At 37.1% G+C, this 17,494-nt stretch overlaps 1 protein-coding gene across 1 annotated transcript; it reads right to left on the bottom strand.

Annotated features, from left to right (window-relative positions):
• Positions 1–87: 87 nt before the first annotated feature.
• On the bottom strand, positions 88–15,646 carry LOC121318464 (sulfotransferase 4A1). Its single transcript, XM_041255170.1, has 7 exons — positions 15,287–15,646; positions 9,466–9,596; positions 8,879–8,959; positions 8,174–8,300; positions 7,830–7,924; positions 6,887–7,025; positions 88–1,870 (listed from the first exon to the last, which is right to left on the bottom strand). Exons 1-7 carry the CDS (start codon positions 15,453–15,455, stop codon positions 1,758–1,760), a joined length of 855 nt encoding a protein of 284 aa, XP_041111104.1. The 5' UTR covers positions 15,456–15,646; the 3' UTR covers positions 88–1,757.
• Positions 15,647–17,494: the final 1,848 nt, after the last annotated feature.

The raw sequence follows: 17,494 nt of genomic DNA, 5'->3' as shown, positions 1-17,494 counted from the left end.
TTTAAAAAATAAATCCTGACGTGCTTCTGCTTTCTAACAATTTTCCAGCAGTTTTGTCTACAGCAAAGTAATGTTTGAACCCACACATACACGCAGATCAGATCTTTATTACTAAATTAGGAAGCAAGCATGGAAATTACAATTGCTTAGGATTTATACATTAACCAAATATAAAAATATTACCTGAACAAGATAGCCAGAGACTGCACAGCAGAGAAAGTCAAGATATTAAGCCGAGCCATGCTATTAGAACCGTCACTTACAATATCTACATATACATTAGCTTTACACATCCACACAACACAAAAAACGTTCAAAAGTGTGTAACTATGCAGTAATGGTGGTAGGGTGGACCTCTAGGCCACGCTGAGCCAATGTTTAATGTAGGAGTGGAATAGAGTTCCTCTGCTGTTTTTTATTTTATTTTATTTTTCTATCTACACAGGTTTAAACCCTGGGAGTTTTATTTGCCAACATGTTGATTCAACAGAACTGGAGATGCAATGTCAATTTCCCAACTGCGATAACGTGGTTGCCATGTGTTGGTTTTGTTATTTTGGTAATAAAACATGGCTGTATTAAGCATTAAGGTTTGATCTGGGCACCAAAACTCAGGTTATAGCGGCTACTGTGACTGTGACTTAAACCCTTTTTTCTTTAATTCATATTTTAGATACATGAATGTAACACAAAAGTGAAACAGTTGAGACAGTATTTTTGTGCATCACTGTGATCGTGTTTTCCCCAGATATTCAAAGACTTGTCAGCTGAGGCTGTGCATCTGTTGAGAGATGCAAACCCTACTGCTGTCCTACATGCCGGTGTCCAAGAATAATGTACGGCTTCAAAGGCAATTAAGTTGCTTTAAAGGGGTCATAACCACATTTTTAGCAACATTATCAGTGGTTTGGTTGTTGCACTGAAGTTCTTTGTGTTATTCTTTGGTTTTATTTTTTCACTTAAATTGAGAATTTACTGATTTATCAAGCACAAAACTATACAACTGGAAAGTCTAAATCACTGCTTCCTGGTACAGTATTACTTCCTGTACTTCAATCTATCTCCGTGGCTTTGCATCTTTCTCGCACTCCCATGTCCCAGCCTCATTCTGGTCCATCAAAGTCTGTTGACAAAAAGCATTACCAGGTAGCAGCAGCCTAACATTTCTAAATCCATAGTGTGGTACTGAACATAAATAAAAGCTCAAAGAAAAACTTCCAAAGGACCGATATATCTCTAACACAACAAACGGGGGAACAGGGATACAGAGTTACTAATTTTGATGAGATGTAAGAAAATAGGTTATCACCCATTTTAAGATGAATCAGACATTGGTACATGTTCTCATATAGTATTAGGGATTGAGATTGTCATATGATTTGAACCCGGTTATCTGACTTTTACTGCAACAGCTGAACCCTGAGATTCTTCTGGCACGAATAAGTTGTTGTCTTTTTTTTTGGTTCTTGTTTACCTTTTACACCACTTAAGTTACATCCAGGGAATTTTATTCAGGGCAGTGTCATTTGTTTACACAAGGCTTTATGATTGTGGTTTATCATATATGTATATAATGTAAAGATGAAAGGTTATACAGAAAGATGAAACAGCAAGTGAAGATGCAGAAGTTCCTATTTAAATCTGGGTGCTGTTGTATTACGGACGGAATAGTCGGTTGATTCAGCAGCTTTATAGTGACATTTGAAAGCTTTACATGTGGGACAGAGAGAACAGGAAGTGCATGCAAAGTGGCCTCTTTACAAGCTGAATTCAAAGTTGAGGTCCGACTTCCCCATCTTCTGTTTGTAAACTGTGTCAAACTTCTCATTCATTGATACAGTGAAGACATCTTTCCAAAGGCCAACTCGTCCTAAAACAAAAGACAAAAAAAAAAAAAATGTAATAACAATAATAATAATAATAATAATAATAATAATAATAAATAATAATAATAATAATAATGAATCCCTTTTAATTTGTTAAAACTACTTCCTGGTACCAACTTGCTTCCTACAGTCAAGGATATGACTGGACAGCAGGATTTTTCCAGTTTAACATGGTTTTACATGCTTGCACTATTGTTCATAAGTCAGATATTACATTTAGGGTATTATATATTTATTAGCCAAATAACATCACATTATGATGCTTATATATATTGTGTGTGTGTGTGTGTGTGTGTGTATATATATATACACACACACACACACACAACAGCAAAGCAGGATTATAGTAAGTAAAACATTCTAATAAATCTTAATACATTTGAAATCTATCATAATTTATCGTATGGTTCAAATTGATGGAATAGAATAGAGTCTACTTAATATGTCAATGCTGAAACGGAAGTGCTCATTTTTAATTAAAAAAAGTTTTTTAAAAGTTTAAAATTACATTTTGATACTCGAAAGGCCTGAGAATTCCACATTTTGTCATGGTACTGAAGCAAAATTAATTAGAACTCACAGACCGAAAATGCATGAAAGTAATAACAAGCAGAGGGATTGATGGAAAGCCATCTGGAATAATATGAACTGTAGATTACTTGGTCTGGTTTCAGCACGTTTCAACAAGGGGGGGGGGGGGGGGGGGGTTGTGTCTCTAGATTTTAAAAAAACTTTCAGGAATGCAATCAAAGTGCATTGTGCACAAGAGTACATTGTCCATGTAGGGTATGGAAGAATATACTGTGGGAAGAAAAACCAACAAGCATATCCATGCAAGGTTGTCGAGAACTGAACATTTTCAAATTTAAACCAGCTATTAAAATTCTACGTGCCCTATTTAGCAACATTCGCAAGCCCCTATAGCAATCGCAAAACACTTTGGCGAACAATTAGCGCACCAGAATCAGGCCCACGTGTGGGCAAACCGACTTTGCCCACATATGTGATTTAGCAACCGTGTTTTAGTGCCCACTCGGCAAGTCAGCGTTAGCGCTGGACATGGGCTGAACTTTAGGGCACTGTCCTCATTTACATACAAATGTAGTGATTTAGCAAACCATCCACAGTGTTTGTGTTTGCATTTCAGTAGACATGTGAAAACAAAGTTTAAACTTTGCGCAAATTACATAGTTGACTATGAATACCGGTGAAACTACCAGGGAAGCAGGCAAAGAAAGGAGAGAGAGAGAGAGAAAAGAGATATAAAAGAAATATGGAGTGCGCACTGGATTAATGTGATATTTAGTACTGTGATTTTCTAACAATTATAAGTCTCCCTAGATAAGGGTGTCTGCTAATAAATAAATACAAACATAAATAAATAAATAAATAAATAATTTCTACATGGCCAGACAAAGAGAGGAGGAGATGTCCCCAAATATTTAGAAGTCATCTGTCTTTTCTGAGCCTGTCTGACTCACAATGTATGCAGCAATTTCGCCACAACAGACAAACAATCACTGACATCTGCCAACTGCTTCAGGCTGACCTGGAAGGAGACATGTGGAGAGCATACTGCTTGCCTGTAGCACTAAAGAACACGCACCAACACAGAATAGGCACCTCTACGTAAATCTTAAGGGGACCCATTCTGTCAACGTGCAAGTAGTGTGTAATCTGTGATGCAAACAACTAGATCATAAATGTGTAAGCAAACTATCGTTGCTCTGCTCACTTGTTTATCCTTGCTAATTTTCAAGTAGCAGCTGCTTTTCAGCGGGATGACAGTCCGAGATGCTGGTTGATAGGGGACAACAGCTATACACTGAAGCGGTGGCTACTGAGACAGCTGCTCAACCCCATGACCCCTGTCGAACAGAGGTATAGCGCTACCTTTAAATGTGCTCGTACTGTAATTGAGCGAACATTTGGAATCCTCAAAATCTGACAATACAGTACACTCCTCACAAGGTTAGCAATATTATCCTGGCTTCCAATATTAACATAGCTCTCCTTAATGGTTATTGAATTTACAGAGGAAAGATTACAGGGTTTGAGGGAAGCAGATGCTGAACTTGATGCCCCGATGTTAGAGGTAGCAGATGCTGCAAGTGCCAGGCAGGTCAGACAAAGCCTTATAGACAGGGGTTCACATAACTGGTATGCGGGTACGCATGAGGACCAATAAATTTTTTTAAAAATGCAGACTTTGGAGCACATTTGTTTATTATTTATCATTAACGCAACATGGGGTAAATCCCAATGTGCAGTAAAATGCACTAATAAAAGGTTACTACAATCAACTCCCTAGTGCTGAAAGAGTTCATGATAACCATGAAAGAAATCTGAGATCCAATTCACCACCATCTGATTGACAAATGGCCTCTTTACATACTAAAACAGCACTCACCTTGTTATAATACTGGACTCAAGTGTTTGTATGTGTCATGCATTATGGTCTCTAATGACCTTTTTCACAGAACCACACCAACGTATCTTCACCTCAGAGTCCATGAACTAAAAGAAAAATAAGATGAAAAAGGAACAAAAACAAACAAAAAAAAAAAAACAACTAAAAACAAAAGCAAGATGTTGACAAATGATAATAATAATAATAATAATAATAATAATAATAATAATAATAATAATAATAATAATAATAATAATAATAATAATAAAGTTGAGGACATGGGGGGAAAAAAATTTTATGTCTAGATCCTGAGATATTTTACCTTGTGATCTCGACAACCATTTTTTTTAGTGTCCTCAATGAGCCACCATATAATAATAATGGTTGAAAATTTTTTTGTGTCCCATGAATAAGAAATTCACTTATTCTAGTAGTTTGCATAATATCATATATGAGTGTATTATTGTGGTACAACGAAATGGACTGAAGTCAACCAATATATGCACATATAGATTTTTTTTATTATTATTATTTTTAGATAAATATATAGAAAACATAAATATCTCAAATAATCTAAACCTGGTGTAACTAACTGCATTTGATGCTGAAATTACAACAGTGCTTTTAATCTTGCAATTACTTAGCTAATTTCCGTTTTTAATTTTAGGTTTTGAATGTAATGTGGTACTATGATACTAATTAAACTATTAGCTACCTTAGCTAGCTGCTGTTGTACAATTCGATGGCAATGAGAACACCAAACAAGACACTAAATCAAGTGTTTTTTTTTTGTTTGTTTGTTTGTTTTTTTCAGGTTAACAAACAAGACTGTGTGGAAATAAAACATAGTTCCTGTAGACGTCTCGTGCAGTACAACAGTGGTAACACGGACTCATCGCCACTAGAGGGCGCTATAAACTTTGAGATCCACTTTGAAATTTAGGAGACACTTGCATTACCAAAGTTGAAGGATTTATAGTGGCTGGCTTCTCCCACTACCTATAAAACACCCCATAGTCAACCTGTAGAACATTTATAGACATGGCCATGTTCAGCACATGTCGCCAAGGGAGATAAAAGTAAGCAAGTAAGCATGGGACGGATGGGGAAGAGCAGAAGGGGAGAAGAACAAGAGGCTGAATAAAAGTAAGTTAGAAGTTAGGAAGCACTGTTAATACATAGTGCTTATAAAGGCATGGAACTTCCTAGCAGGTGAAGCTGTAGAAATTAAAACAAAGACTACATTATGTGCTTTTAAATTCATCCCTTCCAGTAGGGAGAATGGTGTGCTAACAAGGGACGAGTCTTGATGGGCCTAATGGCCTTTTTGGCGTTTCTCAACTTTTCTTATGTTCTCATGCAGGTTCTCTGTAAAAATAAAGAGCAGTTTATGTGCAGGGAACAGGTCTGCAATTTGAATGATCCTCTGGAGTGCTATGGAGTAAATACATTGAGGTAACTGTACACTTACCTGTGCTGACCTCGATATGGAGGGCGTTGGACTTCAGTGTTGCCAGTGCCATGCATGTGATGACAATATTCCATGTCAACTAAACAAACCTCCTGTGCAAAGTGCAGGTTCAGCCACCTAGCGTGATTTGTGACAACACCCAGGGTGCAAGTTAACTGTCAGTGTATAAGAAGTCAAAACCTTCCAGAACAATGTTATGTCATGTGTGTCCAATGTGCACGAATACAAGAAAGATAACATTCTAGATTACTGTGAGAAAGATCTTTACAGGACATGTGAGATAACAGTTTGAGACAGCATACAACCACAGAAACAAAAAAAAAAAAAAATAAAACAGCATTTGGCAACATTTTCTAAATTGCGTCTTGGTCATGCTAAGCTTGCGATAGGAATTGTTTTTATTATTTTCAATTGAATACTTATGTAGCCTTTAACAGGTTTTCAACATGTTAAATAATGGCCTGGAAATAAGGTAAGATTATAATTAGGAATATACCATTTTAATAATTATTATAGACTGCTCAGGATCTTTCAACCAATTAGATTTACAGCATGCAGTGTGGCTGTGTATGTGGGTTAATATCAGCACTCACAGCTCATAAACAGATCTTGACTTTCATCCCCTGTCCATTCATTTCCACTTGTGCCGACATTACATTATACAGAGGTTCCTCATCCTATAACTATATTATGTTACTATTATACTCATAAGGCTTTGTCAATAGGGCCCAGTGAGGTGGGTATTGAGATTGTGCTTTTTAACTACAGTAAAGGTTTTCTACTGGTTAAATAACAACCCAAATACAAATAAAGAACTGTACTCAATACTTACAGTATACCCTGTCATACATCTGAAGACTGTGACAAGTAGGGTTTTAAATAGACACAAGACTAAACAGAATGTGCTTACATTTTTAAGACAGGTGTGTTTGCAGGACAGTGGTGAAAATGGGAAGCACAGGAACAGACAGCATAGAGCTGACATTATATCAAAAGCATAGTTAGCACTGTGAGTTGAAATATTCTTATACCTCTAAGCACTCCACTCCCACTCTCTCCCCAATTGCTATTACTGTATATATTAGCAACAAGACCAGACAGCTCTGAGACCGAACATACCCCTGCAGATGGAGAGAGCCTCGGAATTGCTGCATTGTTCAATAAGCTGGTGGCAGGCCTCTACCATTGTCTCGAGCTGGGCCTTGTCACAGGAAACTCCCAGAAACCTCGCAAGCTGCTCTACCAGAGTCGCAAGGTCCTGCCAGGAGAAATTAAAACAAAGGTGCTGTCACCGTGGCGATCACACTCGTACCAATTAATAACACAGTTGAATCAAAGTTCACAAAGAATATTTTGTTGGATCTTAGTTAGGCTAGCCAGCATCACAGTACTGAATAAGGTCGCTAGCATCACTGGTGGCTGTATACAATTTCTGATCAGCTCTGTAACTGTGGACAATAGGCTATATCATAGAATAGTTATTACATTTTATATATCTAAACACACTCCTTCTGCCTATTTTAAATCAAGTTACTTTGTTTAGTTCTGCTTTATGTAATACTCTTGTAAGATGGCTCTTTTCTAAAGGAATACTTATGCCTGACATGAAGCATGGCGCTATATTTTTTGATACACGTGGTAAACTTTAAATGAAAGTTGTTGAAGAAGCCATTCCAAATGATGTTGTTTCGTGTCTCAGTGTCGATAATACTTTCTTTTAAATTGTGATTGTACGTTTACCATGCAAATGCTGATGTGTGTGTGTGAGCTTATATGAAAGAATAGCCCATTTGTTTCTCTGAGGACTTCAGCAAAGAGAATTTTACAAAGTCCAATTCTATTGGAAATCCACTTACTTTATTTCCAGAATGTGATCAAAACTGACTAATGAACAAATGCAGGACACCCACACAGCACTAATGTCACAAGCCCTTGATCACATGGTGGCTTTTATAATGCTATTAAAATATAATACATGTTGTCTAATGTTTTATATATGACACTTTTCTCTTTACTCAAAAGAACCGGCCACTTAATTGTTTCTTCCAGTAGAGTAGTATACCTTGTAAATATCTTCATATTTCAAGAAAAGCACGTTGGAATCCATGCGGTGCTCCCAGAATTCCTGGACATGCTCAAACCAGGACCCATAGCCCACTGCAAGAAAGAGAGGCACAGTATAGCAGTCAGGCAGTTCATTGGTTTAGTTCAGTCTTCGTACCTCTTCACATTGTTTATTATGTTTAGTAGGCATAAATACAGCATGTCTCAGCACTGGGGGGCATGCTTGTGATTAAATGTTTAATTTAATTTAAAATTCTCCTTTGGTGTGTTTTGAAATATGTCATTTAATTTTATCAAACTCATTATTGTTTAGAAAAGTATGAAGACTCCCCAGAATCTTACATTTGTCATTCATAAATCTCCGGCAGAACTCCTGAAATGTTCCTCTGTAACTCATGGTCCGCAAGGAACGATGAAATTGGTAGTAAGATACCACAAGATCTTTGGGATTCCTTGCCATGTATATCATCTGTGAATCAGGTTAAAGAGACCGACTTTTACAGCATTACAGGAGAGGCAAAACAGTGAAAAATAGTTCCTGAAAAGAGTAATGAAATATATACTGCAACATAAACATTACGCCAACATGTATTACATTCTACCCTTAATGGCATAAACTACACATGTTTTAACATCACAACAGGGTTGTAACAGCGTGTGTGCGAATCCACTGCTGCTTGACAGGAGATCGGGACAGAGGTTGTAGTTGACATGCCCCGCTGGCACACAGGTTTTATTGACAAAACAAACAGATACACTAATGTGACACTACCAACAATGGAAGCACACGAGGACATACAACAAAATGAGCAAAAACAACACATGTAACAAACTCCCCTGTTACAAGGGTGTTTTAGGGTAGGGTCCCACAACTGTGGGAGTTAAATCTAGTTAACTGTGACCCCTAAACTGTTGTTAAATGTAATCTTCAGCTAAAGTCTAAAGACTGTATGATGCATCTATAAATAAAGTGTTATATATTATTGTGGGGGTGGCTGTGGTGTTGCAATACAGGGCATCGTGCTGCAGCAAACCCAGTAATCTCACCTTGGACTCTCCATTGTGCAAGGCTGTGGGAAGGAACCGATATGGCAGATGACTTTTAATTAGACGAGGAGATGTCAACTCCTGAAACAGAAACAGAATGTGCTTACAGTCCTCCTATAACCTTCTACACTATGGAAGACAGTTTTGTCTTATTCCTTTCTGAATGCAACACCATTAAAATGCTGGAATGGCTGGGACTGCTTTCAGATCAGGTAACGTCTAGCCAACTGTCACATAACTTTGTCTAGAAACACATTTAGCTCCCAATCTGGCTCTTGACAAGTTTCAGTATGTTCAATAATTTACCAGACCAACCTTTACTTAGGAATGACTAAGGCTGAAAAACAGCAGAAACATATTTATTCCTAAAGTCGTATTCAACTGTAAATCTGTAGGTTATGCACTACCGAACATGATATATAAAGTTACTAATTTTACAGTATTTATAAAGACGTTCTTTGACAGTGCCTGTGATATATTTCTGTTAAATCCCTCTATAGTACACTCATTTTCAATTTTCTTGGATTACATTTATCAGGCAGCAGCCTCCCAGGGAAGAGCAGTGAGAGATTGAGACTGGTCGCTACCTGGATGATGTCAAGTCCAGGCTGAGGGTACTCCAGAACAGGAAGCTGCTCATCGATGTTCATCAGCCCAATCTCATCTGGGTCCACGCCCTGACTGACCAGATACACCACCTCCTGGAGCAGACTTGTACCTGAGGAGAGAGGGGACATGATAAAGACTAACAGAACACTAGAATGTATATTAATATCCTGGGCAGACTGCCCAGCTTAGAGCTGACTTTACTTCAGAGAGCACCTTTATATAACAAAACTAGAAATAAACACACCATGATTTAAGTCAGTTGAAGTAAATTATTATTATTATTATTATTATTATTATTATTGGCTTTTAAAATCAGCCCCAATGTCTTTATCTAGTATCAGCTGTCACTGCTGATGTTTTTCAACATTGCCTTTGTGCAAATAAATGTCCTACTTATTACCCAACAACCCCCCTTGCAGTAAAGCTGGTCATTTTATTCTAATACCAATTTTCATCTCAAAGGCATTAAAAAGAGTGCTGCATTCCACGGCTTACTAGCGTCAGTGCTGGTAAAGGATATGAATGTCATAATGGTTCGGCAAATAGGACCCTGACCTGGACTGAATCAAACTGTAGTGATGTAACGCAGGGTGGGCAGACTAATTCGCAGTTTCTCAATGTGATGTATTAAGTAATCATAGAAATGCAGAGTAAATCAAAGGCAATCCAGGTAATCCAACTATCGATGGAGCTGCGTTTTAAAAAAAACAAAAATCTTGTATAACTTTTTTTTTTTTTTTAAGTCAGTGCTAAACACTGTTCCAATGCACGATCAACACTTAAATTAGATACATTTTTGTATGCAGAGTGCTGTATAGAGTACTATATATACTTGGTTGTATCAACAATGGGAAACATCTGTGTACACACACACAAAGTAAATTGGTAGTCAATATGGGTAGTAATATTATTCATCATGCCCTGGTGCCTTGCTTACTGTAGTTTCATGTTTATGTTTGGCTGTCCCCATTTTTTCAAGGTTGCACATCATAAAAAGAGAATGTACCCTAAGGCAACCAAAGCTTTTGTCACAAGATCAGATAATCTGTCCTGAAAATCAACATAAAAAATACATTGGTGTGCAATTTAGTCATAGTTTTACAATCTGTTCAGCAAGGGTGACTAATCCCCTAATAAAAAAATACTACAGATAATACAGTCCTAATTTATTAATAAAACAATATCACATCATGTACTATACGTTTAAATGTTTAGTTATTCTACGTCTCATTCTTGTAACCCTGTGGGATTGCAATTGTTCAATTTAAAGAAAAACAGACAAAACTACATTAAAATGCTTAGATCCAATGTCCATTTTTCATTGTAATCTCTGCATATAGATATTTTCCCCCATGTAAACTCCTCTAATAGAAAGCACTCTCTGAACAGCTTTAATACTAACCTTCTTGCAGCAATTTGAGAACAGTCAGAAATGAACTGGAATGCCTCTGGTTATTTCTGTGGTGTCCCACCAGACATCACTGAAGTTTAAGTGGCTATGACATGGATTTTTACATTAACCAAAACGACTAGTTTCAGTATCTATGAGGCCTGCATAAACCATAACTTGCTCGAATGTACATATTTTAGGTTTTATTTTGTTGTAATTAGAAAGAGAATTTGTCTAGTCTTACTTCCTGAAAACTTCCTGAAAATTCAGCCGTGGGGCATGACATCATCGAAGGAGGAAGCTGACTGTCCTCTCTGATTTTTTTCAATGGAGTACGATTGCAATTCGGATGAAAATAAACTGGCCATGATCTCTTTTCTATCCGAATTTCAAGCCCAGGCCTCTCTAAGCCCGCTCCTAATTCCAAGCCACGCACCTCGTCACCCTATCCTAGTCTGGGCTCTCTCTGCTCGCCACTGTCTTACTAATAGCTCATTTCTACTTCCTCTACTATATCCTTACAGCCTCAGCAAACACCCTGTGAAATCACGTTGTTCTAAGAACATTCCAGGCTTCGGTGTGCTTGTGTGGACTATACATCAAGAGGCGGGAGATATCTTGGAACATGATCCTCCCAGAAGAGTGGGTTTTGTTTAAAAGCTGACATTCATCTTGCCAGCGCTTCTGGCAGTATACAATTTCCCTTTTCAGAGTACCAACCATGTTAACCCAATCACCTATCTCCTGCCATATTTTTTATCAGCTACAGAACATTGCATTTCAGAACAGTTGATCTGCATTGACAAGTATGTCTTATTTTAATAAAGCGAGTTACTGAGGAGTGAATTAACCTCTCACTCACATCCAGCAACTATTAGCACAGGAATCCCTTGCTATACAGATATACAGACACTTATGCCGTCCATTCTGACATACTGCAAACAGCTATAATACTGTGAAAAAGTACTTGCCACCTGTCTGATTTTGAGTTTGGTCAGATTTTTTTGTGGGTTGTAGTAGTATACAGAGGGAGTCTGAAATAAAAAAAATGGCACCAAAGTTTGGTGCTTCTTTCATTTGTTTGTTGTGCAAGGTAATCAAGCATGCAATCTTCAGGTGTGAAAATGTTATTCCCCCCCCCCAGTGGTTAACCCAATTAAAGGGCTAATTAGGGTCAGCTGGTTGAATACTTTGGTTAACAATCAGGCGTGATTTGGGCAAGCCTCGCCCAATATAAATCTGACTAACTTTGGCCCTTACCATCACAGTGAAGTTGTCAGCACACACAAAAGTTGTTGATGCCTGCCAGTCTGGAAAGGGTTGCAAAGACATTTCTAAGGCTCTGGGACTCCACCAAACCAGTCAGAGCCATATTGTCCAAATGGAGAAAGTTTGGGACAGTACTGAATCTTTCCAGGAGTGGCAGTCCTACCAAAATCTCTCCAAGAGCAAGGCATAAAATCATCCAAGAAGTCACAAAGAACCCTACAACAACATCCAGGGATCTGCAGGCCTCTCTCGCCTTGGCTAAGGTCAGTATTCATGACTCCACCATCAGAAAGACACTGGGCAAAAATGGGATTCATTGCAGGGTAGCAAGGTGGAAACCACTGCTCACTAAAAACATGAATGCTCATCTCAAGTTTGCCTGGGGCTGACCGTTATGTCCCTGGAATGCAATGAGGTAATATGTCCTGTGTATTATTGTGACAGCGATCGAATGATGCTTGGTGTTAGATCTCCTTCCCGACCTGTGAGGGCACTAGAAAGAAGGAACAGAGTAACCTTAAGCAAACGGCAAGACAATTTATTCTGTTGGGTAGCTGGAAGTTGGCCATTTAGGAAAGGGGCGGAACTACGGCACCCAAGCTCACTGACCCGGACGGTAGACAGCGTGGCATCAGAGGATTGGAGGAGCGGATGCACCCATTAACCTAGGGGTCATGGGCGAGGGTATAAATAGGGGGGCGTAGCTTCAGAGATCTGTTCCTTTGCATACGGTTAAACCAAACAACCTAGGAGCCCGTATTGTTTGTACCAAGAACCGTGAGTGTTCTGCTTCGTCTGTGTAATAACACTGTTTGTCTTGTGTGTCGTTCTCACCAAGAATACTGAGCACGATCCGGAGCTGCAGCCGCAGGCCTGTGTAAAACCCGGATATCACCATTCACCTTTCCACTAGCACTAAAATCACGCACTGTCAGAATTGTGCCTGTGTTTTGTGTGGGTGAAAGAATTGGACTTTGGGTTACGGGTCAAACCCGTGGGATTATACTTGGAAGTGATACAAGCCGCTGTACCACTTCCAACATTATTATTGTTTGCTATAAGGCTCTGGACATTACAATCATTTAATAAACACCCTTGCACCTGTAAATCATTCGTCTGTCATTAATCCCCTCTGCACTGCAATCGCCTGCACATTTTCACCGCTTTGCCGCAATTATTTACTGAGAACAATTTATAATCCTATTTTTTTCTCCCAGATGACAGGGTTATACAGCCTGTTATCAATAGGGTGCTCTCTGATGAATAGGTTATGGGTCTTTCCCTTGGAGAGCACAGTAGTCATAGATTCTATACAACACTTTAACAAAACACTCCTTTATTTCCTTTTACTTAGTGTCTGCTGAGGACAGCCTTTAAACAGTAGTTTACGCATCAATCCATATATACTATTAACCCTCCTATTTGCATGTGGTTTTTTGATTGGCTACCACAGCAGTAATCAATGGCAATATAAGGTTGCTATGTAAAGATATAGCTACAAAGAGGAATTGCAACGAGGCATAAAGGGGTCTTCATACAATTGAGACGGTAATGAAGGACTATTCCAAATTCACAAAAGCCAACCTAGTAAAAGCCTTACTACCAAAGGTGTACTGAATTTTTCATAAATGAACAGCATTATATAAAGTTTCAGTATACATCAACTTGAAATTTTTAACAAATAAGCCCTTTGGATATTTTTTCCTGTATGCAGAGAAAAACCCCTGAGTGCAAACCTAGGAGTGGCAAGAGCACACAGGTGTCCCTCTGTAGTGAAAGGCTTTCACAGATACTGTTTATTTGGACTTTCTTTTAAGACAATGAGCCATGTTCACAAAGCATTTACCACCATGCTGAATTAACACCAATTTTTTATTTTTATAAAAATAAATAAATAAAATAAGACAAAACATTGATCTTACAAAGCTTCAAATAAATAACTCATGAGATTCATTTAATTTAGTTTCTTGCTAGTTCTATAACATTTCTGGTTGTTTTTCAGTTTATATATAAAAAAAATAGCACTAATTAGATGTAACATTCTAGAAACTAATAGTTAAACATACTTTGCTTGATTCTTGCTATTTCTGTAACAGCTCGCTTTTCCTTTAACAAAACACTGGTGCAAAAGTACCGTAAGTGTAAATTAATCTGGTGTTGTGAGTTATTCAATAATAAATAGTGTGTTAAGAAAAAAAAATACTACTTTGAAAATAGGTTTTGGCATTGCAAGAACGTGTATTTAACATATATTTCAACAATCTTAAGTACTGTATATAGCATTTTGCAATTGACATTTCCAGGATAATATATAGATATATATATATATATATAATATATATATATCTATATTATATATATATATAAATATATAATATAGATATATACGCTAATAATTGCTAATTATAATAATATAAAAAAAAACATATGTACTGTAATTGCTCAGTATTTGAATACTAGCAATGTAAACACGCGCTGTGTTAACATCTTTGCGTCACAGATGTCCTGGGTTCCATATCACCAGTAGCACTCGCTCTGATGTCTCTCCAATGCAACAAGAAAAACATTGCATATTACAGGAGCACAATACATGCTGCAATATGACGTGATTGCGTACACTATACTTCCAATAATGCCACAGTTATTAAATATAGGCAATATTGTTAATTTCAGATGTAGAAATGTGAGCCATGAAGGGTTTGCAATGGTGCTGTATGCAATAGAGTTTCTTCTCATACTAATGTATGCGTGCGTATTTACCAATCTTGCTATAATATACATAAGGGCACTACATGAAAGAGCCATTGAAAACGCAATTCTCCAGAAGGTGGTTGTTAATTATCAAGTTCCACATGAACAGCATTTATGAATTGTAGTACTTCCTGGTTAACCAAAAAATAAATAAACGGACGTTATATGACACCCTGCCAACCCAAAGTTATATTAAAATGACAACATTTATTTAAATAGCAAGGTAGAGATGTGTGATGGGCGCAGGTGCGCATACACAAGTAAACCAGTTGATTTGGATGTTTTCCATGACGCAAAGGCTAATGGCCGCATTGTCATATTTTACTGCTGTATTAGTATTACTACCATTGCTGCTACATATAGGCTATAACTTAAATTACACTATTTACCTGATTTGGGGTACGTGACAATCCATATGTCACTACTCCTGAGAGAGAAGTTAGCAATTTCCTCCATCTTTCCCCTGCAAAAGGGAGGAAGCCTCACTCCATTGTACTCAAAGTATTTGCTCTCAAACTCTCCCGGGGTGCTCGGGGTTCCTGCCTCGCTCTCAGCCATCCTGTTTATTAAGGGTTTGAACAGCGCTGCTAGGGATCTGTTAAACGAGAGAAGATTATGAAATAAACTGGATGGATGGAAAACCGTGCTGTATGGAAAGCTCTGACCTTCAGCAAATCAGATCCAGACAAAATGATGTAATAGGATTCGTGCATTGATGCTCGGTGTGCTGCTTCTGCTGCCTCCTTGGTTCAGCATCAGTACCACAACTTAAGGGCGAGGGCAGACAATTATGTTTTATCCTTAGCCATACAAATATTCAGAGACAACAGTATACCACCTAGAGCCTAATGACGACAAGTTGCATTTGCATTTTTTATATATATATATAATTATATAATATATATATATTTTATAGTTATATATATAATATATATATATTAATAATAGTTCTATTTGAATATATTATATATATTATAGTTTATGATATATATATATATATATATATAATATATACTTATTTGAGCTAATTTATATATATATATTATATATATATATATATATATATAATATATAATATATATATATATATATATAATTTATATTTAAAAATGCAAATGCAACGCGTCGTCATTGGGCTCTAGGTGGTATACTGTTGTCTCTGAATATTTGTATATGTATATATTATATATATATATATATATATATATATATATATATATATATATACACACACACACACACACACACACACACACACACACACACTTTATTTGATTTTTTTTTTTTTTTTTCTACTTAAAGTATGCACGAAATTTCTAAACATTCCCGCCGCCCCTTTCTCCGCAGAATAATATTTTCTTAATGGAAAGTGCCAACAAGTTAAACATTTTATAAGTAACTTGTACTCTGCAACTTTTTAGGAGCTGAAAACAACTAAAAAGGTCTAATTAAGCAAATGATATGTTCAATTAGGGGTCTAGTTAAGTAATAGAGTTCAGGACCAGGATTGGGAACCATTGTTTTACACTCACGTTAGTCAGACATGCACCGAGCATCAAAAGAAACTTATTAATATAGCACATTTATTTTAGAACAAAATAAGGTATATAAATGATGGACATTGACAATATGTTTCTGGTTTCTTTTTAGTCACTCGATCATTCATCCTTGACCTTGACACGCTTGAGTAACTGACTGAAGCATATACACTTGATTTGCAGGCTTGAATAAAAACAATAAAGAAAATCGCAGAAGAGAAAAAACATGCCACGTCTGTCAAGAGAGCAGCGATTTCATGCAATCGGCATGTTGGAGGCTAGGGCTCTGTGCCTCGCAGTCTTGGATGCTCACAGCCAGCAATTTCAAACCTGGTAAGACGGTACAACCAGACACACTCTGTCAATGACAAGCCACAAACTGGGAGACCAACTCAACACCTGCCCAGGATTGACAGATCATTTTGCAGCATCTTCGTGATGTCAATTGTTAATCAGCACAATACAAAGTCACTGCACCTGCTCTAGAAGTCTGTCATCTTTTGATCACATCTAGTGAATTTTATCCTAATATAAGTGATTATTTTGATGCTCAGTATATATTATACCATTGTTTTACAATAACTAAGGCTAATAACTAAGACTGTTCGGTTTTTATTTTCCAAATCGCTACCTCCCTTTAAATGTTGATTCGTCGATGTTAAGTTGTCTCTGTATCCTAATAAAGAGAGAAATACTAAATAAAGACTGGGTTTAAGATTTTTTTTTTCTTTGTTGCAAATTAAGAATGTTTTATGCGTAAAAGAAAATCTGTCAGGACAACTCCGTTAAATGAATGAAAATAACAAAAGCACAACAATTAACTGGGCGACTATAGAGATGAAAAGCATAGGAGCAGCAATGAGCATCTAATGTAATTTGTCATGTTGTAGTTTGACATTGTTTTATAATAACAGTATTTTTTTTCTGAGTTTAATTAGGATACCGACACCAAACACACATTCAATTAAAATTGATAGTCAAAAACTGACCATGGCAGAAATCAAGCAATTCAAGAACACGAAAAAAGAATACACAATTTAAGACATTTGGAAGCCTATT

This window comes from Polyodon spathula, chromosome 7, assembly GCF_017654505.1.
Source record: "Polyodon spathula isolate WHYD16114869_AA chromosome 7, ASM1765450v1, whole genome shotgun sequence".
Lineage (NCBI taxonomy): Eukaryota > Metazoa > Chordata > Actinopteri > Acipenseriformes > Polyodontidae > Polyodon > Polyodon spathula.
The sequence above is the reverse complement of the archived record's forward strand: the minus strand, read 5'-3'. Positions and strand labels throughout refer to the sequence as shown.

Coding starts and splice junctions, on each gene's coding strand:
- LOC121318464 (XM_041255170.1), bottom strand. CDS start 15,455: ATGGCTGAGAGCGAGGCAGGAACCCCGAGCACCCCGGGAGAGTTTGAG. Junction 8,301..8,878: donor TGCACAATGGAGAGTCCAAG/GTGAGATTACTG, acceptor CCTGATTCACAG/ATGATATACATGGCAAGGAA. Junction 1,871..6,886: donor GGCTCTCTCCATCTGCAGGG/GTATGTTCGGTC, acceptor CTTTTGTTTTAG/GACGAGTTGGCCTTTGGAAA.